The sequence below is a fragment of the Agelaius tricolor genome, unplaced genomic scaffold (genome assembly GCF_023055355.1).
Source record: "Agelaius tricolor isolate 1412-34295 unplaced genomic scaffold, bAgeTri1.0.p SCAF_1, whole genome shotgun sequence".
Lineage (NCBI taxonomy): Eukaryota > Metazoa > Chordata > Aves > Passeriformes > Icteridae > Agelaius > Agelaius tricolor.
Genome location: NW_027269261.1, coordinates 49,253,784 through 49,279,710, shown reverse-complemented (window position 1 = coordinate 49,279,710; position 25,927 = coordinate 49,253,784). Strand labels below are relative to the sequence as shown.

General features: G+C 41.2%; 1 protein-coding gene across 2 annotated transcripts in view; it reads right to left on the bottom strand.

The window, feature by feature from the left end:
* Nucleotides 1-18,555, bottom strand: part of SHPRH (SNF2 histone linker PHD RING helicase) — a 47,954-nt gene extending 29,399 nt beyond the window's left edge. Inside the window, exons 1-10 of one of the 2 annotated variants that reach the window (XM_071433234.1) lie at nt 18,340-18,555; nt 15,270-15,939; nt 14,703-14,832; nt 8,579-8,797; nt 8,179-8,257; nt 7,246-7,396; nt 5,841-5,946; nt 5,117-5,373; nt 3,084-3,779; nt 378-629 (exon numbers count right to left, since the gene is read on the bottom strand). In XM_071433234.1, the coding sequence (XP_071289335.1) occupies nt 378-629; nt 3,084-3,779; nt 5,117-5,373; nt 5,841-5,946; nt 7,246-7,396; nt 8,179-8,257; nt 8,579-8,797; nt 14,703-14,832; nt 15,270-15,908 (2,529 nt within the window). In that variant the 5' untranslated portion in view covers nt 15,909-15,939; nt 18,340-18,555. The remainder of the gene's footprint in view (nt 1-377; nt 630-3,083; nt 3,780-5,116; nt 5,374-5,840; nt 5,947-7,245; nt 7,397-8,178; nt 8,258-8,578; nt 8,798-14,702; nt 14,833-15,269; nt 15,940-18,339) is intronic. The other variant, XM_071433226.1, reaches the window with a different exon arrangement.
* Between the last annotated feature and the right edge of the window lie 7,372 nt (nt 18,556-25,927).

Sequence of the window (25,927 nt, the reverse complement as noted above, 5' to 3'; positions counted from 1 at the left end):
CTTGAGTTTGCAGACAGACTGCTGACTATTTTAGCTTCTAGACCCAAAGGACATATCTATGCCTCTGAGCCACATCACTGAACAAGGCTAGTGTCTTGTTGAAAACTATCAAACACCATATACAACATGATGACCTAGTTCTTTAAACTGTCAGTATAGATTATGCTAAGTATTTTTCAAGCTGGATATACTTCACAATCTTCCAAAATTCCAACAGGAGAACGATTCAATGGTAAGTATCTCCAACAGAAAATTCACTTCTGAAGAACAAGGGACAAGGACAAACTACATGAGTGTACTCTGAACATTAAGAGGGGGGAAGGAGAGACTCTCTTATTTTTTCAAGTTAAATGAATGCATGACCAGGAATGTCATACCTTTGCAGTGGTGCATTCAACCATCTGTGCCTCATCGAGGCAGATCCTCCACCACTCCACTGCCACCAAGGGGCTGGGGATGGCCATGTAGCGCTTCTGGTTCCTGAAGCGGCGCCCGTCCTTGCTGTTGCTGTGGGGAATGTCCACGTAGTTCAGCTCGGAGCGCAGGACGTCGTAGGTGGTGATAACCACCTCCTGCTCCGCCAGCATGTGCGGCTGCAAAAAGCCGTGCTTCTTCACGCCTTGGTACACCTACAGGGATTCACAGGCAACAGCACAAGAGCAAAGAAGGGAGGTAAGAATGATAAAAATGCTAATATATCAGTACAGCTTAATATGTGCAAGCTTTTAGCAGTGTTGCTCATATAAAAAGAAACTATTCATAAAATGTGTAATCATCTAATGGTATGGTGGGAAATTCATCTAAGTAACCTAATAATAAATACAATAGAGTCATGGATGCAAAATTTGTCAAATTTTTATGACTTTGCAAAACATTTATTTCCTCCTTTGAAGGAGAGAGGACTTCATTATTTTCTACAACAGTTATTTGTTATAACAGTTGTGTGAAGATTAAGTATTCCGTAATGTTGTATGGAACAACATTATACAAGTTACTGTTACATGTTCAGTCTTCTCTCCTTTATTGTAGATCATTACCTTTCTTCCGAAAACTTTACTCAATAAAATCTAATGGATGATTAGGCAAAGACAGAAATATGCATCAAAATATAAAAAAACCAGAAATTACACTCTGAGTAAAGTTTTACCTACAGAGATTTAAGAGATGAAAAAAAATACCCTAGGTAAAACACAGTCCCTGTGCACTAGCAGAAACCCTTCATATTGACATTTGTTCTATTATCAGAAGTACTTTTCTTATCTCCCTCATAATGTTAAGCCAAATCCCTTTAGAAACATACAAAGTTAAAATAACTGCTCTTTACCCCTTTATGATCAGCACATGATTTCACTGTTAATTTCAGTCTTAACCCTACTTTTTCTCCCAGTAATAATCTTCCTCTACCTTGGTGCATATGGCAACAGTGTTTCTGTCAACTGAAAGAAACACCTGCAGATAATTTCTTTCTATTGAGCCCCAGAGCGGGACAGCTGAGTAACTCAGCTCACTGCACATGAAACAAAGGAGAGAAGGGGAGCTTGGAAGGGGAAGAAAAAAAGAAACAAATTAACCAAAAAGAGCACGCTCTCTGAAGCACCCACGAAGAAACAAACTGCCAAAGTCTAATGATTTCTTCAAGTACTTATGAATAGATTTTGTGCAGATTTATAACTTGGCCAAGTTTTGATTGTTTTCACAGCAGCAGGAAGACAATCTACCACAAAGCAAGACTTACTGATAAATTTTAATTTCTCGTTCTATTACATAAAACCATTAGAATTTCCCATGGGTTGTAAGCAGTTGAAGAGTAAAAAACACATGTCACATGCAATGCAAAAGTTGTTAACATGGGAAACTGATTCTTTGAAACATGTCCATTACTTTCATTTTACCTCAACAGGAAATAAAACACCAAATTTTCATTTTGAAGCAACACTGAAAACAAGCCTCACAGTTGGCAGTTAGAAGAAAATGAAAACAATCTTGCAGAATGGAAGATGCCACACAGTTTAAAGTACTGACAATCAATATTTAAACTATTTTGTTGTCACCATGTACATCTATTTCTGCTAATTTTCATTAAAGCTGGTATTAAACGTGGACTGGGCCCTAGGAAAACCATGTGAGTTTTACACATTTGTTAATTCCTGCATTAAATCTAATTGGACTACTCACACAAATAGCACTGGAGGCCTAGAATTCATTTATATGTTGGGCAACTATGTGTAATAGTCAAAGGTACCAGATATATCTCTGAATACCAAGTTATATCATATCTGCTACTACTTTGTTCAAAATACAAGTGATTGATGGTTTTCAAAGCTCTTGATCATTACAAAGGCTCCTGACTGCTAAAAATATGAAGGAAAAAACTTGGCTGCATCGGTAATAAAAGACTTTTGAATACTGTGATATCAGTATTTTTTAAAAACCTGCATGGTGATTGTTACCCTAAGTATAATTAGATTCTAGTGGCAGGGTTATTAGAAATCAAGTAAAAGGACAATACATGGTCTCCAAATAAGCAACATCCTAATAAATTTGGTAGATGTTATCGACACAACAGCCAGGTTGTACCAGTATTGTTTTCAGTAAATACCAATGCCGAAGACTTCTTCTATAAAGCCTGAGAACCAGAAATGCAAAGCTACAGGCTTTACCTATGGAAACATTTTTTATCTAGAACAAAAGGAGGAGAAACAGTCTGAGAATTGCTTAAGTGCACGTGTACAGTGAGACAACACTCAAAACACCCATAGGCCTTCTTAAGTTCCTTGGTAGTCTTTCAAACAGCCTTCCCTCTCAGAAACTACATGTTGCTGCAACCACACAGAAATTTGCTTTCAGCCGCTATACAATCTACTCCACTGGTTTATCTCCCGGTGACCAGCTAAAACAGAGAAAGGACTAATTGCAGACTGTCTTTCTGGGACAGCAATGCACCACATAATGCCAAAGCATTGGTCTAGCAGCAAGAAGCATAGAGCTCTGGCAGAGAGGACAAAGACCTCTGAACTTTGAGTGATGCAAGCCCCAAGCCTTGATAAAATAACTCTCCAGAATATGAAGCTCTATAATCTTACCAGAACTCGAAGAGATGATGATCTTACATGCCTATTGATCTCATCTACCCACTGGTGGCAAATAGAACTTGGAGAAATTATCAGAGTCGCTCTTGTAGGAACTGGTTTCATTGCCACAAGGCAATGGGGACAGTAGAAGGGCCTGCTCTTCAGGTTCTCCTCTTTGTAGTTTACGCATTCTGCATGCTGCCACAGGTAACATTTCAGGCACTGCACACGAGCTTTGTAGTCAGCCAATCCAAGCTCACCACAGATGCATTCAAAACGATATTCAGAAGTATTAAATGGAAATATGGAACTGGTATGTTGTACGTTACTGCCAGCACGTTCTTGGGAATGTGAGGACTGGACCTTTGGGACTTCCTGCTGGATAACAGCTGTAGTTTTAGAAACATCAACATCAGGACGACTGCTCATGTCACTGGAGACAAAGAGGTTGCCATGAAAATCAGGAGATTTTGGGACCACAGTTTCTTGCTTAACATTTTTCTCTTCTACAGAGTTCTCATGATCTGCTTCAGATTTCCTGTTATTTTTACTACTTGTACAGTAATCATGTTCTTCCATGGCGATATTCTCATGTGAAGCAGTTTCAAAGACATTTTCAGATGTTTCATCACTGTTTCTTGATTCTTTGGTTTGAGTTTTAGCATCAATCAATTGCTTCTTCTGAGTGTTTTCTGAAGTCCTTGCTACCTACAAAGTAAAATTAACCAAAAATGTCAGACTTTACATTCTGGCTTGTCCAGTGACATTTAACAGTTACCAGTGCTACCTAATGTCTTCATTAATGACATAGCCAGAGGGATTTGCAAATAACACCAAGTTGAGCAGTACAGCTGACACACCTGAAGGACGGGATGCCGTCCAAAGGGACCTCGGCAAACTTGAGGAGTGGGCCCATGGGAATCTCATGCAGTTTAACAAGACCAAGTGCAAGGTGCTGCACATGGCTTGGATGAACAGATTGAGAGCAGCCCTGCTGAGAAGGATTTGGGAGTGGTGAGTGGGTGAGAGGCTGGACACGATGCAGCAATGTGCACTTGCAGCCCAGAAAGACAATCGTATCCTGGACGGTATCCAAAGCAGCGTGGGCAGCAGGGCCAGGAAGGGATCCTGCCTAGCTATTCATTCTTGTGAGACCCCAGCTGGAGTACTGCAATCCAGCTTTGGGACACCCAATATAAGGAGGATGTGGAACTGTTGGAGTACGTCTAGAGGAGGGCCACGAAGATGATCAGAGGGCTAGAGCACCTCCCCTGTGAGAAAAGGCTAAGAGAGTTGGAATTGTCCAGCCTGGAGAAGAGAAGGCTTCAGGCTAAATTACGGCCTTCCAGTACCTAACCAAAAGCTATGAGAAGCTTTAACAGGACTATTTACAAGAGCACATAGTGACAGGACAAGGGGGGAATAGTTTTTAATGAAAGATAATAGGTTTAGATACTAGGAAGAAATTCTTCACTGTGGGGTGGTGAGACACTGGAAGAGGTTGCCCAGAGACAATGATGCCCCAACCCTGAAGTGTTCAAGGCCAGGTTGGATGGGGCTTTGAGAAACCTAGTCTAGTGGAAGGTGTCCCCACAGCAAGGGGGTTTGGAATTAGATGAGTTTTAAAGTCCCTTCCAACCCAAACAAGTTTCTCCTCACCCTTTTTTTTTAATGACATATAAACACATCAGTACATAGATATTAAGGATTTATATTAATTTCCAGTTTGAGGATTTGGTTAATGTTTACCAGTGTTTAAAAAACAACTTAACAGTAAGAACAATACAACTTCCAGTAACACTATTTTAGAAGACTTGTGACAGATGTAGTTAATATTTTAGCCCCAAATTTTATCTACTTATGATTTCTGCTTCTTTATTTATAAGTGTCGAAGCAATTGCTGCAGTTTTCTTCATTTTTACCACTAAATCAGTGTCACTGAGCTCGTGTACATAGACAGTACAGCTGAGAGTAGCATGCAATTGGCAGAAAAAAAACCCAGCCTTTGCAACATTCTTTGAAATAACTACAGCAGCATGTTTTACCTGCTCTTTGGCTCTTTCTCGCTTCTTCTGTTCCTTGTAATTCTTCCCCAGCTTGAAGGACCCAGCCAGACCATGCCCTTTAACTTGTTCTACCACCTGTTCTGCAATTAGTTTTTCTAGAGTTCTTTTGAGAAGCCGTCTATTTCTCTGCGTATCGTATCTATATATAGAACTGATGTACTTAAATATTGCAATTATGGATGCTCCTTTCTTCACATTAATTTCCTTTACAGCGGCTAATATCATTACTCGTAAGCCTGTATGAAGAATCAAAACAAAAACTTAAGTTACCTCACAGAATGCGTATTAAGGTAACTCTAAACATAGTGCTCATCTAAAAAATGCAGATAGGCAGCAGTTTTGACAAGCTTTTACTTGACACAGCTCTACAGATTGCTGTTTTGCAATGATTCTAAAACAATGTTGGATAGCAATAGAAATAAATCACCCAATTTTCTTACTGAGGCATAAAAAAAGACAACTTATTTCATTTAAATGCATAAACTCTTTACAAAGACCTCTAATTGCATGGAGCTCTGTAGCAGAGTTCTGAGTTAGTAGCTTTACTTTTAACTGTGGATCATGCAATCCTACATGACAGAGCTCAGCAAAAGAATAACTTCATTCTGAAGAAGTCAAGAGTAGCCTTGAACTCATAGTCAGTGGCCAATATAACACAACGCTAAAAGCAAAACGTATTTAAAAACTCATCAGAAATACTTACTGGGATACTGTATTTTTTCCTTTAATTTAGGATCCATTTCCTTTGTTTTTTTCTTTTTATTTCCCTCTAAAGGTTGAGGTGGAACAAAGAAGTTCACAAGCTTACCCTAATGCAGACAACATTAAATAGTTATTAGCTCATGTCTCTTCACAGTCACTCTGACCTTCATTAATCTCCTCATATTTGAAAGTAAGCATGAGCTGCTACAAATATATGTTCTGATCTCACCAATTTGCTCAGATAGCTCTTTTTTAATCTACAGAGTGACACATCATTCATTTCAGTTTCTTGGCAAACAGTGTTCAGCACCCTAACTGAAACACAAAAAGCAGCTCTGAAACCCTCTTGGGTCCTCCACTGCTTTAGCATTAAGTTGCAGGAACCTATAGATGTAAGTGAGCTAGGTTCCTGATGGGGGAGGAAAATATATATTTAATATATAGCTAGAAAAACAAAAGGAAGTAAGCAATATAGAGGAAGACCCCTAGTCAGCTGTATAAAAAGTATGTTTCTCCTTTTAGGGATTACCTCCCAAAATTTTACTCTTATATATTAGCTGACATCTGTCCCAACTACTTACATCATGAAACAGTTTCAGTAACTCCAGCCCTCCAAAAGCTCTGGTTTCTACCTATTGTTATCAGTTGGTGTCCAGGCACTTTAGTGCTTTTACTCCTCTGTTTGCACTACTTGGTGCTGACCCTCTTATATATCTAAGAATCATCTTATTCTCTCCTTATATCTCTTATTCTCTCCTAATAAGAGAATTGAGTCCTTTTAACTGATAAAATGATAAGCAGGCAGGAGATCAGTATGATAAATGTGCAATGAAACTGGCTGCCATGATTTCCAAGGGGTGAAACTCACAAAGTGGTAAGAGTTTACTTAAGAATAATGGTCCTTTCCCTTCAGAAAAAATTTTTGGGTTTAGTGGATGTGCCAAATTTTCACAGTATGCATGATGAGGAAAGTGAAAAGATGGAAAACTGTTGCTAAATAAGCTCATTTATTATATGAAACAGAGGGAGAGCAGAAATCTTTACCCAGAATGTAAACTGTCCCTATTTTAGCACAGAACACTAATGGATGTTTGACACCCATCAATACAATGAAGTGAAGGAGAATGGCCTCCAACATAGTAAACTAAATTAAATTATTTATATACTCCTGAGCCTGTCCAAACTATATTAACAGTACAATTGCCTGATAAAACCATTGAACAATGGCAAAGGATCAACATGCAAACTGTTCCACCATTAATGCTGCCGTGTATCATGTCCTATTAAGGGAAAAACTTTCACAGTAATAGAGCTTTGAATATGGACTTCTAAAGCAATGAAAAGTGCACTTGCATTCATTCTGAATAGCATTTTCTTAATAATAACTCTCAACCTGGTTTCCTTACCTCAGGTAATGTCAGATCATCTTGTTTAATCTCTGGTCCAGTATGATTCAGAATAAGAGCCAACACTTCCACTGTTTTTCCAAGACCCATCTCATCTGCCAAAATACCTCCAGGCCACTGGGGTCCAGCAGTTGGATACTCACGGATAATGCTAAAATTCAAGTACATTCCCAGTGAAAGTCAGTTACTACAGAATGTTGTGACAGAGAAGGGTGCATTCAGGGACAGACAGCATAGCTTCAGCAAGGCAAAGTTTGTAAGGTGAGGCATTATCTTTTATTAGTTAAGCTGAGATAAACAAAAACTAGCAAGCTTTTTGCGTGTATGAACCAGATCAAGAAAAATACACATGCCAGAATTTTTAGATTTTTTTCACCTCTTAAGGCCTTGCCTTGCTAACCTTAGCATATCATAGCATTAGCCTCAAAAAAATTGAACTATTTTTTTTATTCACATGTGGAAAAGATCTGAAGGTTACATAGGGAAAAATAAAAAGCAAACTAGCAATCAAGAGGTTCTATTCTGACCAAGTTAATGATAAAAGAGAAACAGGCTTAGTAATGCAATACCGAGCATTAATAAAAAGCTTTATACTGCTGCCTTCCTTTGGACTTTGAAAACATTGAAGAAGATCAAAGCCTCCAATACTCTAAATTAAAAAAAATTAATATTAAACCATTAAATTATTGTCTTTTTTTAAGAAAAGCTTTAATAATTACATCTTCAACTTGAGATCTACATATTTATCTGTGCGTTACATACTTGAGTTTGTTCTTTTTTTCAAATTAAAGATATCACTGTTCTAATTCTTTAGTTGCTAACTGAAAAACAAGTTATGGAATATCTTATATCCTGCAGGATAGAGCTGCCAACACGGTTTTCACAAAGCACAACCCTGAGATGTCCTCAGAAAGAGTAACTATAAAAACGTACCAGCCAGTAAATGGATTATAGTAGATTTTTTTTCCATCCAGAGTGATCACCTCCCGCCATAAGAAGTGCAGCACGTTTTCTACGGAGAAAGTGTTCACTTTACTATGATGAAGTTTCTCTATTAACAGCACACTCTTTAGAATTATTCAGCCTTTTTTTGACATTAAGAGGAAAAAAGCTGAAGTCCATCTCAACAGAGCTTCAGGACCAACATGATACATCAATGGCTGCTCAGCAAAACCTAGCTTATTATTTAGTGTATGACCCAAACAATAGCTTTTATAAAAATACTAATGAAATAACTCACAAAACTTCTAATCAAACAGCAAGGAAACATTACTGCTGACAATGCAATTCCACTTTCCACAATTGTGCAAGTTTTTCAGATCCATATACTTGCCACTACTTGGAGTACTGGTGTGGTTCTCTCGGTGAAGCATCCAGTTCACAGCCTCACTTTGGTATGGCCTCAGAATGGGAATCAATGCAGGATGCTGCACATCCTTTCTCAGTAACTGGATATCCTGCTGATGGGTGTGCCGTACGAAGTCATAAAGCTCTTCAATATTTTGTCGCTCTAGTTCCGTGTCGGATTCTTCCTCATCTTCCTCCAGCTCGTCTGCATACACAAATAATTCAAGACATGCATCATCAATCAACTTGGGACAACATTTCAGTAAATTTTGCAGCAACATATTTAGTTTACATACATAAAAATAAGCAAAGTGTCATTTAAACATATGCCCGTGACTGCATCTGACTCAGCTAGCAGCAGTAGCAAACAATGAGCAGTTTAATAACTGAAATAAAGAAAAACATTGCAACAATGACAACAGTAATAATAATAGTAATAGCAATGAAAAGGAAAAAAGAGAGAGATTAAAAGAACCCAAGGAACAAGTGATGCACAATACAATTGCTCACCTCTCACTGATCAATTTCCAGCCCATCCCCAAGTGGCAACTGGTGGCTCCCAGCCAACTCCCACTAGTTTATAAACTGAGGATGTTGTTCTATGGTGTGGAATATCCCTTTGGCTGTCCTGGCCACGCTCCCTCCCTTCTTGTGCACCTGTAAAGCAAGGACTGAAAAGTCCTTGACTTGGGGCAAGCACCACTCAGCAAGAAGTAACAAATCATTGCATTACAAACATTATTGTCACAGTGAACCCAAACACACGGCACTCATCAGCTATTAAGAAGAAAATGAACTCTGCCCAAACTGGAACCAGGACACCCAAAAGTTAACATGCTGTAGTGAGCACAGATGTATACATAATCAGCAAAGCTCTTTCTTTAGAATATAGGTATAGAATGACCAGAACTTATTTATTTAATATAGACTTTCCACTAAAAAATTCCAATTGTTACAGAATCACAATTATCTCATGCTTCTGATTTAAATATTAATAAATGACCTTATTGAAATGAAAAAAGTTAACCTTAACCTATTCATCTGGTTAAGAAAATTGTAGCAGCAGGACAAAATATAACTCTCACCACTTGGATCACTGCAAAAATTCAGACAAGGCATGCTTTCAGAATTAAAAACCCACCTCAAGAGAAGTAATCACCCTTTGGGACAGAAGGCCTACCCTTCTTTTCTACCCTATAAGAAAGAAGGCCTTGTGCTTATGTATTTTTCACATAATTTGGATATATGGGCATACACAGAACTTAAACAATGTAGAACAAAAATTCATGAAAACTTCAAGGGCTGGAGTTCTAGAAAACAGGTATGAGAGAATGAAAGACTTGCAGGCCAAGTTTCAACAGTGTTTTAGGCCTAAAATTAAAACATCAGTATCAAAAAAATACAGACGGGTTCTAACCTTAGCTAGCACTGGAGATAAACTCACTCTGCAGAATTTTTGTGTTAAAAACAAACAAACAAACAACAACAAAAACAACAAAAAAAGCCACCATCAAAACTGGAAGCAAGTCAACGCTATCATTTGCAGCACAAAGTAACCTTAAAGTATATTTAACATTTTAATAAAGCAGCAAATGGCTGACACACTTAAATCAGATTTTAATTCTGATGCCTTGGGCTAACAAGGAAGAGATGTACCTGGCAGAAACCAGAAAGTTTAATCTTATCATAAGGCTCAGAAGCTGGTATTAGGATGCTCTTTCTTGAAAAGCAAAAGCTTTCCTTCATTCAAATGGATGATGAAGGTGAAGAATGATTTCCAAAACAAAAGGAGGAAATTATACGCCTATATATGGCAGCCATCAGTGCCTTCCCCTAATTCTTTTAAATCAAAGGAACAATCCCAGAGCTTGTCAAGGGAAATGAGAATACTGAAAGACATTAAGTTTCTACATATTCATGAAAACTATACATATGACTTATAACGTAAAGAAGGCAATCAGAGTGCACATGTGGAGTTATTAATGATCCAGCCAAATAAAAAGCACCAAGAAAGCATTCAGCTTTATATATTAGAAAGCAATCAGCATTATATATTAAAGAAACCATTCGAAGGGATCCTTTAACACATACCCCTCACTTTAGGAAAGAACAGAAAATTAGAGTATATGCAAAGTATAACTTTGATCAAAGAATTTGATATATAATGACACCTATCATTATACGTGCTAAAATAACAGTCTTCAAATCTCACATTTTTAAGAGTCCTAAATTGACTTCTACAAAAACTAAGTCTATCCAGAATTGTACAGGAGAGCAAAGACTGCAATATAATTTAAAGCAAATTTTTTTTTAATGCAATTGGATTTTTTTTGTACACACCTTTCTTGTTTTGTTGATTCTTCCAGAGATTTTTTTCAATATTAAATGGTTCTACGTACCACGGGGATTTTGAAAAGGATGCCAGGGAAGTTTATCCCTCTCAGTTACTTATTAAACAGTGAATATTTAATTATGCTTTCAACCATTTCAAAATGTAATTCAGTTACAGAGGTCTCATCTTAATCTTTTTTACATTTGGGAAACAGATGGCATTGTACTATCTAAAAATTCAGTTTCTCTGATGCTTTTCAAGTACTCTATTTAATTCCTTCAATGACTGAACTACAGTTCTGCTACCGCATCTGCAGTAGGATCTTTCCTTCTCCAGACTGCAGTATAACAATGTCTGCACTAATGAAACAGCCTAGATTAATGGAAAACTTGTTGCCTCACATATGGTAGTAAATAAACAAATACCAAAACCATATTTGTACAAAGAATTTATTCTTAAGAAAACTGAGGGTAAATGGTAAATGATGAAAAGGTAAGATGGCAGAGAACATCTGCCTGAGCAGGCAGATTTGGCTGAGACTCGGGGAAAACACAGTTTATGACCTTTGGAAGAAAGGGCTGGCAGTTCAGGACGACTACAAGGATGTTGTGAGATTACTGTATTAAATTTTGGGTCCCTCACTACATGACAAGAAAGACATGGAAGTGCTGGAGGACATCCAGAGCAGAGCAATAAAGCTGGTAATGGATCTGGAACACAACTCTTATGAGGAGCAGCTGAGGGAGTTGGGGTCATTTGGACAAAAATAGATGAGGGGGAGACCTTAGTCCTCTCTACAACTACCTGAAAGGAGGTCATAGTGAGATGGGCACTGGTCTCTTCTCCCAAGTAACTGAACAAGAACAAATGGCCTCAAGTTGCATGAGGGGAAGGTTAGATTGGGTAACAGGGAAAAATTTCTTCCCATAGAGGGCTGTCAAGCACAAGACCGGGCTGGCCAGGGAGGTGGTTGAGTCACCATCACTGGAAATATTTAAAAGACTTGTAAATGTGGCACTTAGGAACATGGTAGAGTGATTGACTTGGCAGTGCTGGGTTAAAACCTAAATGATTCAAGGATTCCATATTAAACATTTTATCATGTTTTTTTCAGATTATTTAATGCACCTATGGCTATGCTTGCCATAACAACACAGATGAACTTCCTGCCACAAAGTCTCAAAACCAGAAGGATATCACCAGAATGAATGGTGATATCCTCACTGAGTACAGTGAGAAAAATATATTAAAATTAAAAGTAGCAGTAGAGAGGTCATATGCGTTATTTGTGTAAATCCTTGAGCACAACACCATCAGCATGAGAATTTGCTCATCAGTGGGGGGAACAAGAAGCTTCATCTTGGAATGTTATTGTATAGATTTCACTTTAGATGGATATTGATAAATGTTAAAATATATACTTAGGTGTAATTTTACAAAACCTCAACTAATTCTGTTTAAAAACGGGTGGAATTTAAACTAAGTTGTTAGAAACATTTAAGAGAAATGCATTTATCAGGACAGAATCAAGGCTATATTATTTTATGCCACATCAGTAAGTTCATGTTCAAAAACTGTTAGGAAATGAAACTACTTTCCCATTGCATAATCACCTGGGGTCCTCCTTCACAAATATTTTTCATTTCTGTGACATGCTTTTTCTGAATTCAGAGTAGAGCATAATGCACACTATGGACTTACATTAGTGGTTTAGTGATCATGTTTTGTTCTCTAACACTTTCAGGATAATTCTTTACTATTGATTTGGTTTCATGAACACTGAACATTAAATTGATACATTTACTGAGCTATACACCTACCTACTGAACTGCAACCCTGCTTGCAACAGTTAGCAAAGACGCCGTAATTTTTTTCTTCTGCATTGTTTTCTATTCATCTACCGAATTACTACTGAAACTCCATGGCCTAGTCTGCTTGCAAGCTTTCAGTTGTTCTTCATCTCTGTTACGCTGAATAATACATTTAAACACTGTTGATACCACTTCACCAATCATTCTTTTTCTCAAAGAGGTAGTAATACATTAAGGTGCACATGCCTTTGTAGGACTTGACTGGTGATTGGCAATCATTTATTTCTGTTCTCCGTGCCAGCTATTTTACTTCGTCACTTACACGGCATTCACTGGCATGAAATCAAGACTCCATTATTATTTTACAGCACATAAAAACGTACATGCTCAAAACCAGTCCAAATCTTTACCAGCTGGCAACACAGCTCCTTTACAAACCTGAGCTGCTTGCATGGCTCATGAAAAGTTAAGGCACAACAATCCAATTTCTCAGGACCACATTCCTGCCCCAGAAACTTTGAGGGGCATGTCTTCCCTTTCAGAAAGTACCTCTTCACCTGTAAGCTACACTGAACCAGGTAGTCCCTATAAACACATCCTTTAGTGTACTGAGGACAAATGTCCCACGTTCCAGCAGAAAATTAGTTTGGACCTTAAAGTAAGTCACCAGTAATTTTCTTCACAATCTCTTTCCCCAACTCTTCCACAATGAGAAAATATGCAGAAAAAAACCCTGTGCTTTCTGCTATAGCATTACATTTATTTCAGCACTCTATCATATACCTTAGAGATCTCAAGTCTATGAATTCCCTGGCAACTGTTCTGCTTCTAATGTATTTATGATAATGTGTTTCTCCTAACAGATTTAAAACCACTACTATTCATTTCTAGACCTTAAAATATTTTTTCTTCAGACCTCTTCTTGGATCTGATTTGTCATGCTTTCAAACCTAAACTGGCATATTTGTGTCAGTCAGATTCAGTTTTTGGAAGGATGATTTCTTATGTGCAGTACCTTCCCCACTTAGTGAGTTATACTGGTCCATCCCTTGGTACACCTCACGTCGGTCCTCACAGCTGCACATTTGTTCTTCGCAGCAGGTAAGGATGTTCAGATTTTATTTTGTTACCTCTTCCTTTTAACTTCTCTTTAGCCTGAGTTGCCTGATTTTTATACAACTCTGCCTCTTCTAATTAGGTGCAGTGCTATTTGGGGAGGGTGCTAGGCTTTTGCCACAACACAAACTCTGTATACCACAGTCACTGAATCAGTCTTCAGTCAAAATTTTGAATCAACTCTACACTCAGGAATGAGACAAAGGTTGGTTGGGTTATTTGTTTGTTTGTTTTTTCCACAAGTTTCCTAAGACACCACAACATAAAGCCATTGTTTATCACCCTATAAATCTGTATTACTAGTAAGTGTAACCTGGCAAATATACCTCTAATTCTAAAATGATAGGGAGGCCCATGTTTCTCAGTCTGCAAAACTGTTGTAAAGCTGCATTTTGTAGTATTTTACATTGTAACTGCTTTACAATATAAACCAAACAGAAATCTATTGCCGCAGTTGTGTGATAGGCCCCAACCTGGGAACAAGTTTTCCAAACTTAATTCCTGGCTGTTTTACACTGTTCCTGTATGATTCGGAGAAGATACTGTAGATCTGTTCAAACTACCCCCATGGAACAGGGAAAACTGTACTTACTTCCAAAAAAGTGAGGATTCAAAACACCTCTATGATTCAGTATCTGTAGAGAAGAATTATCACCTCTGATTTCAGCATAAATGTATTAGCATATGATTAATGGGCAGATAATGGTATTGGGTGAATTACCTAATAATGCTGCCCAGAAAAGAGGAGTTGCTCTAGATGGCAGGAATAACTACTATTTTCCCTTACATTTACAACTACTACAGAAGACAAAACTGTTTCTGTTCATCAACAATCAACTTTATTGCATTACCTGGAATTAAAAAACTGTAGAACTTTTCCATGAGTTTTTGAATAATCTGATTAGCTTTTTTGGGTCTTCCACCTCCATCACTGAGAAATTCTGGTTTACTTAGCCCAGATTCAAGAAGGTAAATTCCAACCTGTGAAAAGGTTATACAGTTAACAATTTAATTAACAATTAAATTAAAAAAACAATTAATTTAATTGACAAGAATATTATAAACAGAAGAGCACAAAAAATAATAACAGTGGCTTGAAAATTAGCAGGTACAGACAGATATAATAAATCTACTAAAAACACCATGTAGAGGAAACACAACTAAAATCTTCTGTGATTCCTTCAGGTAATACATTGCTAATGGTGAAAAAATAAAAATATATTTACAGGAAAAACCACACTGAAAACATTACAAAAGCATGTAGAAACAATACATTTTCAGCACATTATAAATACATAGTAGCTGCCAGACTTTGTTCAGATATTTTTATTTTATATTTCAAACAAAAAACAAAAAACCAAAAAAAACGCCAAAAAAAAACCCCTCCAAAATTCAAAACAAGTATAATGAATGCATACCTTTAAAGCCTGAGCCTCTCCAGGTCTTTGATAAAGTCCAATTATCTTTTTCTTTTGCAACCATCTCAAATCTTCCAATATTTCACCACTTAAAGTTGCTTCCACCAGAATACGTTGTTCATAAGCGCCCAGGTACTCTTTTGTTTCATTACTGTGCTCGTCTTCACTTCTTTCATGAACACAGACCTGCAGCTCATCATCAGAGTCTCCTCTCATTAGAGTAAAGCTCCTGTCATGGAATTCATCAGCTAGAATTTGCTCAGAAGGCAGATGAAGAGCAAATTCTCCCAACAAAGCCTTCCAAGACCTATCTGCACGGTATGGCAAGACTATAATATTTAGCTGTACAGACACAGGAGTCAAGATGGAATAAGAGTCTTCTTCATCGTTAACTGTCAAAAACTTCACAGATTTTGAGCCACTGCCTTCTTTCTGTGCAAGATCTTCATCAGTGCTATCATCGTTTATAACGATGAAGGATGCAGAAGTGCTTGGAACTGGAATATGGTCCTCATTAGTTACTTCATCATCTAAAGCCACCATCTCATTTCTCCGGTCTTCATGCATATTCCAGCAGAGCTTTTTCTTCTTCTCCTCATCCACTTTGGATGGAGGTGCACGTTTCCGACGACTGCTCATTTTGCCGTTTTCTCAACAGTGCTTTCAGTATCTGCAAGGTGAAGTAAATCAGTCAACAACAGGCATTACAAAATCAAATGGCCACACTAGAATTTCACTGTGCAAAATTCTGGGACACAAATATATGCACTATGCACTCAAACTGTTCAGAAGTATTAGCTTTAGAGGGCCTCCTATTCCTGTGCCATCACACAAAGCTGGACATGAAGCATGGTCTCATACTAGATCTTACAAGTTTGCCAGACAGCTACAGACAAAGATCAACAAGACTGCTTCATTTCAGAACTCTTACTCAGAATCTTGTGGGATAGATATAAACCAAGAAGCAGGGGAATCCTTCAAAGATGGGGGTGGAGGAAGACAGCAAAAAAAACCAAAACAAACCTCCGCAAACAAAAGTGTAGAAGTACAGGAGATCTGGGGGCGGGAGTGGGGTAAATACACATAAAATTCCTCTTTTCTTTCAAAGCCTACAAAGAGCTGAAACTTAAACTTGACACAGGGCTAGTCTGAAGATGCTACTACATAGAATATGGTTTAGAGCCCAAGCTATGAAGTTCTGTCCTTCAAAGTCCCCAATGACCTTCCTACTAGTATTGAATAATTCTCCCAGGAAACTGTGCATCCTGGGCCCTGGATATACAAACTGCTTGCAGAAGAGCCCTTAGTTAGTTATTGTGCATTTCAGGGGGACCAATCAGCAAACTAAATGTAGAGTCTTACTGATACTGGCTAACTGCAAACCTGAGTCAAGACGGACATCCAACTCCTTAACTGACCCAGGCACAGAATAGACTTTGTGGATAAAATACAAGAAAATAATGTACAACTGCTAAATGGTATATATCAAGAAGCAAAATATAGAATATTGGATCCATCTGGGAAACTAATAACTACATAGGCAAAACCACATGCTCATAATTAAATACTCAAGCAAGTAGGAACTTTTTTCAAAAGATTTTTTACAAGGAGCCTGAACATAGCAATAGGTCTGTGACTTTATATTACACTTTGTGAGTATAGATATTTGTGTCAACTCAGCTTGTGCATACAACTTTTAAAGAAATGTAGGAAGAGGAAAACATTGTAAGCTACTAAATCCAGTACACCATATCCTAATGTTAAAGAGGTTTATGCTGGAACAGAACAGAATTCCTGTTACTGAATAATTTTGTAAGGGTCTCGGAAAAACCCAAAAAAAACCCCAAACGAACCCTAACTGATAATTCATGAAAGCCAAAGGAAATATCGTGGAATATACAAATTTTCCTCTGTTTGAAACTCAAACACAAAACCACAGACTCAATTAGGTTGGACAAGACCGCTGATATCATCGAGTCCAACCTGTGACTGAACACCGCCCTGTCAACTAGACCGCAGCACACAGCGCCACATCCAATCTTGCCTTAAACACCTTCAGGGATGGTGACTCTACCACCTCCCCGGGCAGCCCATTCCAATGTCTAATCACCCTTTCTGTGAAAAAACCTTCCAAAGGTTCAATCTAAACATTCCCTGGCGCAGCCCAAGGCCATTTCTTCTCATCTTGTCACAGTTGTTCGGGAGAAGAGGCCGACTTCTACCTGGCTACAGCCTCCTTTCAGGCACTTGTACAGAATTATAGTCTCCCACAATTACACAACAGACTTCAGGGAAGGAAGGGCGAGTTTTTCAAAACAATGCTCATGCACACGGTGCGATGCTGACAGCACTCGAAGCAAATCCCGACGGCGAGCACACACCGCACTTAACCCCGAGGCAGAAAGCTCCCTGCGGCATCCCGGCCTGCACGACCACGCCAGCTTGGGCATGGCACTCTGAGGGACAAGCGGGAGGGAACCGCTCTGTGCGAGCGGGGTCGGCCCATAGCTCCAGCGGCCACAACACGCACTTGTCTACGAGGGGAAGCGGCAGCCGCGCACGGGGCAGGGGAAGCGGCCGGGGTCGTCCGCAGAGGAGCCCCGCGGACCGCGGCTCCACCGCCGCACCGAGCACCCGCCGACCTCAGGGCCAGGGCCGGGGCCGGGGCCTCCCGCACCGCGTTCCGCCGCAGGGACGCGGACAGCTCTCGCTCTCTCGAACGAGGAAAGCGACTGGAAGCTCGGGAAGGCGAGCCCAGCAGCGGAATACGAAACCCTCGGCAGCCGGCACTGCACCACCGCGATGCCGGCCACCGGCGGGCTCTGCGCTGCTGCGGTGACTCACCGCCACCCCCCGGTCACCGCGCAGCGGGCCCGCGGCATCCCCCGCCACCCGCGGCCACTCGCACAGGCCTCGGGCTGCCCGGCCCCGCCAGGGGCCCGCGGCAAGGCCGCCGCGCACCTAAGGACTATCGCGGCAGGAGGAGCGGCCGCTCACGGCCGTAGCGGAGGACGGGGGCAGCCCCGGGGGCGCAGGGTGAGGGGAGCGGGGCGAGGAGCCGCGGACGTACCGGAGCGGTGACGCTGCTGCCCCCGCGGCCGCAGCTCCTCCCGGCTCGGGCGGGGCCCCCGCGGCGCGGGGGCGGGTCCGGGGGGCGCGAGACCGCGCCGCCCCTGGCAGTGCCGGACAGAGCCCCCGGGCAGGGCGGGCGGAGGGGCAGGCGGGTACGGGGGAGCACGAGCACCCGCGCTGTCCCGAGCGGCAGCCAATGGGCTTCGGGAACCGTGGCGTTTGCCCCGCCCCTCCCTGATGTCAGCGGAACACAGCGAAGGGAAGGCCGGGGAGCCGCGCAGGCGCAGTTGGGTGCACCGCGGTCGAGGGGGCAGGGCTTAAGCGACGGTGCCCTCAGTGGGGCGTGGCTAAGGGTGGGGTGAACGCTGTGTTGTGACGTCACTCATGTGGGCGTGCCCATACAGGGTGGTGCTGAGGGGTGGGCCCTGCGGGGGGCGGGTGCGTGAGAACGCGGTGGGGTCCTGGGAATGCGCGGGAAGTTCCACCTGAACCGGGGAAGAATTTCACTGTGCAGGCGGCCGTGCACTGGAACAGATTGTCCGGAGAGGCTGAGGAGTCTCCCTCGCTGGAGATAGCCGAGAACCGTCTGGTCGTAATCCCGGGCCGTGCGCTCTGGGATGATCCTGCCCGAGCAGGGAGGCTGGATCAGATGGAGCCCTGTGCTCCCTTCCATTGTGACCCACTCTGTGATTTTGTGCATGAAACACTTGGCAGAAGAGAGAAGACTGTTCAGGCATCTGACAAAAGCGATGGAAAGAGCGAATTTCTGGGCTGTTAGCGCTGCGAAAAGGCAGAATCAGGCCAATTAATTTTTAACAACAAATATCATTGCAGTAAAAACTACAGAAGGAAGCTGGTGAAGTTGCTGAAGGGTCTGAAGCACAAGTCCTAGGAGGAGTGGCTGAGGGGGCTGGGAGTGTTTAGCGAGGAGAAAAGGAGGATCAGGGGGCACCTTAGCACCCTCTACAGCTCCCTGAAAGGAGCCTGTAGCCAGGTGGGGCTTGGCCTCTTCTATCAGCCAGCCAGCCACAGGATGAAAGGACATAGCCTCAAGCTGTGCCAAGGGAGGGTTAGGTTTGTCAATGGGAGGAATTTTTTCATATAAAGAACAATTTAACACTGGAATGTGCTGCCCAGGGAGGTGGTGGAGCCACTGTCCCTGGAGACGTTCAAGAAAAGACTGGACATGGCACTCAGTGTAATGGTATAGCTGACAAGGTATTCAGTCCAAGGTTGGACTCTATGATCTCAGAGGTCTTTTCCAACCTAAGTGATCCTGTGATTCTGTGAAATGCACAGACTGATAATTGGAGACAGCTGTAAATACGCAAATAGAGAGCCCTTTACAGCAACAAGGCGGGGTTCTCTTTTATAACAGTTCAACCATTTTTTCATATTAGTTTTTCCAAATTAATTCCTTACTTGCCTGTGTTGATTTTCTGCCATTCTCAGCCTTTCTGAAAGGGTGGGCTCAGAAGAGCTGCTTGGAACCATGGTGTGCAGTAGCTTTGGAGTGTTGGCCCTTACACCAGCCTTATGTGGTTTGGCTGTTTTAATTCGCAATGTTTAATTTCACATTCCTAGATTAAAATTAGCTCAAAAAGCATCACTTGGTCCTATGTTACAACAGGAAATTGCTGCAGAACAGAGATGAAAGGGAAGACACATAGAATCATTTAGGTTGAAGAAGACCTCTGAGATCAAGTCCAACCTCTGACTGATCACCTTGTCAACTAGATCATGGCACTATGTGTCACATCCAGTCATTCCTTTAAACACCTCCAGGGACAGTGACTTCACAACCTTCTTGTGAGCAGTCTATTTCAATGTATGATCACTCTTTCTGTGAAGAAATTGCTCCAATCTGAACCTCCCCTGGTGCAGCTTGGGGCCATGTCCTCTCATCCTGTTGCTGGTTGTTGGGAAAAGACGCTGACCTCCACCTGGCTACAATCTTTTTTCAGGGAGTTGTAGAGAGCACTAAGATCCTCCCTGAGCCTCCTTTTCTCCAGTATAAACACCCCCAGCTCCCTCAGCTGCTCCTCATCAGACTTGTGCTCCAGACCCTTCCCCGGCTCCATTGCCCTCTGGACATACTCCAGCACCTCAATGTCCTTTTTGAAGAGAGGGGCCCAAAACAGAACATAGAACTCAAGGTGTGGCCTCACAAGTACAGGAGAGAATCACTTCCCTGTTCCTGCTGGTCACACCGGTGCTGATACAGGCCAGGATGCCAGTCTGTGGGACAGTGAGCAGCTGGAGTGATGCACTTTGCTAGGAATTCATTAAGCTATCCTGTTTCACTCCTACTACTGGTGTGCATCCCTATACATATGGATAGGTAGGGCAGGCAGCTACTTTTAAAGGTGTGACATCAAGGTTTGTGTTGCAAGATGTGAATATCAATTTTTTTCTTTGTGAACTGGCTCTCTTGATGGCAGGAGTGAAGGCAGCCAAAGGACAACTTCCATCACATTTACTGAGGTGGGGGGCGTGCTGTGAGTCTGTGGTAATGTAGATGCTCCCCACGTGGGACCTCAAAGGTGTGACTCCTCATGTGAGTGTGCTGCAGCTGCTGTTGATGACCTGATGCTGTGAGAAAGTCCCACAAGTGACTGCTGCTCACCCTCCTCCACTTGGTGAAGTTGGACTCACCAGCAAAGGGAAACAGGAAAGAAAATCATACACTTCCAGAACTCTTGTAAGAATAGTGAACAATAATTTGTGACTCAGTGAGATCTGTTCACAGACTCATTTACTAGGCTGTTGACAGGGCCATGGATCTCTTAATAAATCTTGCCCTTTAGTTAGCTCTTCTATTTCTATATTGTCCGTGTCTTCCATTAACAATTTCCTCTCCTGGATTGGGACTTTTGCTTTCTTTGGTAGTGATGATGGTTTTTGGAGATTTAGAATATAAAGCACTTGTGAAATTGAACTTTATTTTCTCATCTGTATGTCGTGAAAACTAGTAAGCAAGAGAGTAACATTTCTGCTTTCAGAGGAGGGGGAAAACACAATGGCCCCAAGAGGGTGCCTGCTGTACTTAAAAATATCTGTCTGAGCCTCTCTTTTTCTCTCACCCTTGTTTGGTAAGAAGTACCTTTCCTAGTTCTCAGGATAAACAACCTTTGCATGATCCTCCTTCCGAGGGAAGGAAGAGATAACTCCAGACAGAGTAACAGTCACATTCTGACCTTTCCTAGGTCACCATTGTCTTGGCACTGCTCAAACCCCTCCTCGCTTAAAGCTGAGAAGTCACTTCCCAGCTCTCCCTGCCCACTTATTGGGTCAAGACTCAGTACCCCTTAGAACTTTTCAACTCAAGAAGGAGAGAAAAGTGACTCAGATTCAAAAATACCCTTGGGTAGATGTGCACTGAAACAACACTAGAGGTCCTTTAACAAGTAATGATTTTATTTGAAGAAAAATTGACATTTGTTAACGCAACGATGAAGGCACACAGCTAGCAAAACACTACGTTGGTAAACCTTGCAGTATCATATGAGAAAGAGGAGGATGAAAAGTAGAGAGAGAAAAGAAAAAAGAGGGGGGAAGAGAGAGAGAGATCATCTGTCCTGCAGCCCAGATCATAGAGCAAGAGAGATCTTGGAGATCTCTAAGAGCAATGGAGATCTTTGAGTGTCGGGAGCACTAGTTCTGAAGTACACTCCAACAGAGTCAGAGGCACAAGTCTTACCAAAGACCTGTCCCTGCTTTGGGGAAGAAAGAGGAGCAGGCCTGTTGATTTGTCTGTAAGGTGGTTGTATTCTCAGCCTCTGTTATGAAGGATTTCAAATGCCAGTTTTTACTTTTGGAAGAAGTGGAGGTGAGACCATGCTGCCATCATAAATGGGGGCAGGGCAACCAATTTATATGTAAAAGTAACAATTTATACTTAGGAACTGTAGTGGGATAGAATATAAGAAAGTAAAGATAGTGTAGAAAGTAATCTTACCCCTAAGGAGTTGCAGCTGGGCCAATTATCAAAGATTAGGAGCAGACCTGACTTTAACAGGCCACAGCTGTGACCAATGAGAAGAAGAGTGCTATAAAGGAGTGGGGTGGCTGCTTGAGAAGGGAACTGGAGTCAGTTGGCTGCTTTGTGAAGAAGAAAGAGTCAGTGCTCTGAGGAGCTGCCTCTGAGAAAACACCAAGAAGGTATGAAACTTCTGTAATAGGAGACAACAGTATGGAACCCCTGCAATAAGATAACAACAAGGAACAAAGAGAAGGATGACAAAGACTGTGGGTCTAGTGAAAGGGCAGAGCAGAGCCATGACACCTTAGCAGCACTCCCTCTTCTGCTTGGCTGCAAGGAAAAGGATCATCCTCTCCCTCAGCACAGCATTTGCATATCTCATGGAAATCTCTTGGCTACATATCTTGTGACATATCTCATGGAACACTTGACTGTTATCTTGCCTGTTGTGGCTCCACTGCAGTGTTTGAGGCATTTCTTAGGAGGATACAAAGGGGTCTCCACCCACTGTGTCCATATTTTGTCTGAAGGAGTTTTGCTTTTCTGTCTAGCTACTTACAAACCTATCTTTTGAAATAAGGGTTGAGAGCAGGTGGAAAAATCCCTGTTTCTATTCAGCAGCTAATGACTAAGGATCCTAGGGATTAGGACTCAGTAATTTTTCTACTGTTCTAAAGAACTTCAGTGCATTAAGGAAGATAATTGCCATTTAATCTAACAAAATAAAGAGGAGCAGTATAAAGAGAAGAGAATATGACATAAAATAAGATCATGTGATTTTTTTTGACCACACTTGAGAACATAGCCTCCCTTGCCTATGAATAAAAATTCCCCTATGCTTTCAGTAGCAACTGTTAAAGCCCAGAATGAGTAAGCAAATAAAATCAGGAGAGGTGCTCCTTTGCAAAGGGTTTCTTTTTTGAGAGAGGCTGGAGAGAACAGCATGCTAGTTGTTATGGTATTTAAAAGTTCTCTTTTAGTTGCACAGGCAAGCAGAAATCTAAAGAAAATCAAAATTGTGCGCCTCCAAATTGGTTCTGGCAGGAAATGTGAATGTTTGTAGCAAATGAATGAACCTGAGGGCAGATAGACTCTGTTCCCTGCACTACAATGGCTGTACGCTAAGCTATGCCTCAGCAAACCCATGTGTTACTCTGGTGGTTAACTATTAGGAGAAATCTATTCAGCTCCTTTGATAAAAATCACCATGTGACAGAAATGGCAAGATGGACCCCAGTGGAGGCATAATATTGTTCCAGTCTATTTCAGATTAATAAAATTGTGAGCAGTATTCTGTGGCCTGGTAGGAAATTCTTTTCGTAGGTTAAGCTCTACCTAACTTCCAGAGTGTTTGGTGTATATATAATAGAAAATAGTATAACTGTCATAGTGGGACTTGGAAAGTGTTATCATATAATTGCCATCATCCACAGTGCATAATGCTGCTTGGGACAAAAGAGTGGAGGATTTAAATATTTTTTGGAGAGCTACAAAGAGCAGCATGTTATCGTGTGCCAGAAACCATCATGTAAGCCAGTAAGCTAAGAACGCAGCATAAGAAAAACACCATGGAGCTATGATGGCAAACTTCCCCTTTTTCACTTCTTCAGGGCTTCCACTCTTTTCTGTTTCCTCAAAACAGAGAAGTTCAACATATCACTTGTGCCCTTCTGCCTCTTAGCACAGCATTTCCTGGGGGAACCTACCTGCACCCCACAGAACTGCACACTGCAGGCCATCTGTCTCAGCTCACGTGTGTGCACAATTCTTGTACACCCTGGTCCATCTGCCACTCAGCTGAGCTACGTGCTGCTTTTGTGAAAACCAGGTGATACACCTGACCTCAGGACTGACAGCAGCAGCTGATCTGTTACTGGTGGGAGTTAAGCCCATTTCCCTTTTTCCAAGAGAAAAGGACAGTTAAAAAGACTATCTAAATATAGAGCAGGAAAAAAAAAAATAACCATGTCATTGCATCTAGGACATCATCTAGAGTTACTATGTAGGATTTGGAATCCAGTTCTTGGAGTTATTTAAATATATACTAAATAAGGTGTTTTCATTGCTTTAATATTCCTTTTATAAGCCTTTTTTAATGTAACAAAAATACATAAAGGAAAAGTTTGCAGTTCCTGAGAAAAACGAAACCTTCTAATAAAACTGGAATTAAATAAATAAAATCGTTAAAATAAAATCAGTAAAAGCATTTGGAAATTTAGGATTAAAATATAGATGTTTGTAACATAATACAGGGCACAATGGTTTGAAAGAGAGCTGAAGGATGCTCACAACAAAGAGATATTTCAGATGTTATCTATTAGAGATATATTTCTTGGCAGTGAAAAATGCTGATTTTCACACTCTGGCAAGAGAAGACTTGAATTCATAACATGCTCTGTAATATAAAAAACAAGCAAAACAAAACTGCTTGCAGAATTCTTACCTATATTTTATACTTTAGAAAAAAGGCAAATAAAATCGAATTTGAAACAAAAATGAAACTGTTTAGTCCAGAAATCTTCTGGAACTATTTTATTTTGGCCTCTTTTCTCATAAAGAAGTGATAAGCAGCCTTGGTAGTTTCTGTCAAAGAATATATGAACTTCATCAGGGTTGTTATTTCTTTGATTTATCAACTTAGAAGTACAGAAAGATCTGCAGTTCTCAAGCCAGAAATCAATTTGTATTTGTTTAGCACCAATGAAAATCTGCCTCCACAGATGTTTTCTTTGAGTTTGACAAGGTTTGATGTTAAAACAAGCACATAAATATTGATGTGGCTTCATTGCAGGGGGTTAATAATCATTCTCTTCAGAGGAGTATTATATTAAATTGTCTGTCCAAAATTCACCTTTGAGCCCGCTTGGGTGACTACCTGAGTCAGAAAAAGCAGCAGTTTCAGAGAGGGCAGCCTGTGCATTTGCTCTGGCTCTGGGCTGCAGGAGCAGGCAGTGCTGACTCATGGAATGCACAGGGCATGGCAGAGCCGAGGAGATGCCCCAAAGCTGTCACCAAACTGCCCGGTGCCTCGGGAGAGCTGCACCTTACCTGGGTTCTGTAAGTGCCAGGCAGCATTTCTGTGGGAGACAGAGGGAAGTTTCTCTCTGCAGTGTCCTGGGGAGGTGGAGACCATGTGACACTGAGCCACAGGGGAATTGCAGAGAGGCAGATCTCAGCTGGGCAGCAGAGCTGGCTGCTTTCTGCTGCTACTGGCACCTGGTCCCTTGTAACTATTCCCTGAAGGTACAGTAAATCTGGAACAGGAGAAGCCCGAGTGTGGTGGTACTTGGTTGATGCTGCTGTTCAGGGAGAAATGTTAAGGCAGCAGAAGCCTTTAGACCCTCTGTCATGTGGGTCCCTGGAACAAGTCTCTGTAGACAGGCACCTGAATCATCCCTGAGAGGAGATTTTGCTTTGGCCTGGGCATTAACTCACTAAGGCAACAACCTTAGCTAATGAGAAAGGATGTTTTCTTTGGATATAAATGTCATTGTATTTCTAAATGTGTGTACACTGAGGCTTATTAATCAAACTATATTTTTGTTGCCTGTCCTTGGCCTAAAATTTAGAAATGCAATGAGCGATAAGAAGTTAGTCTGGGACA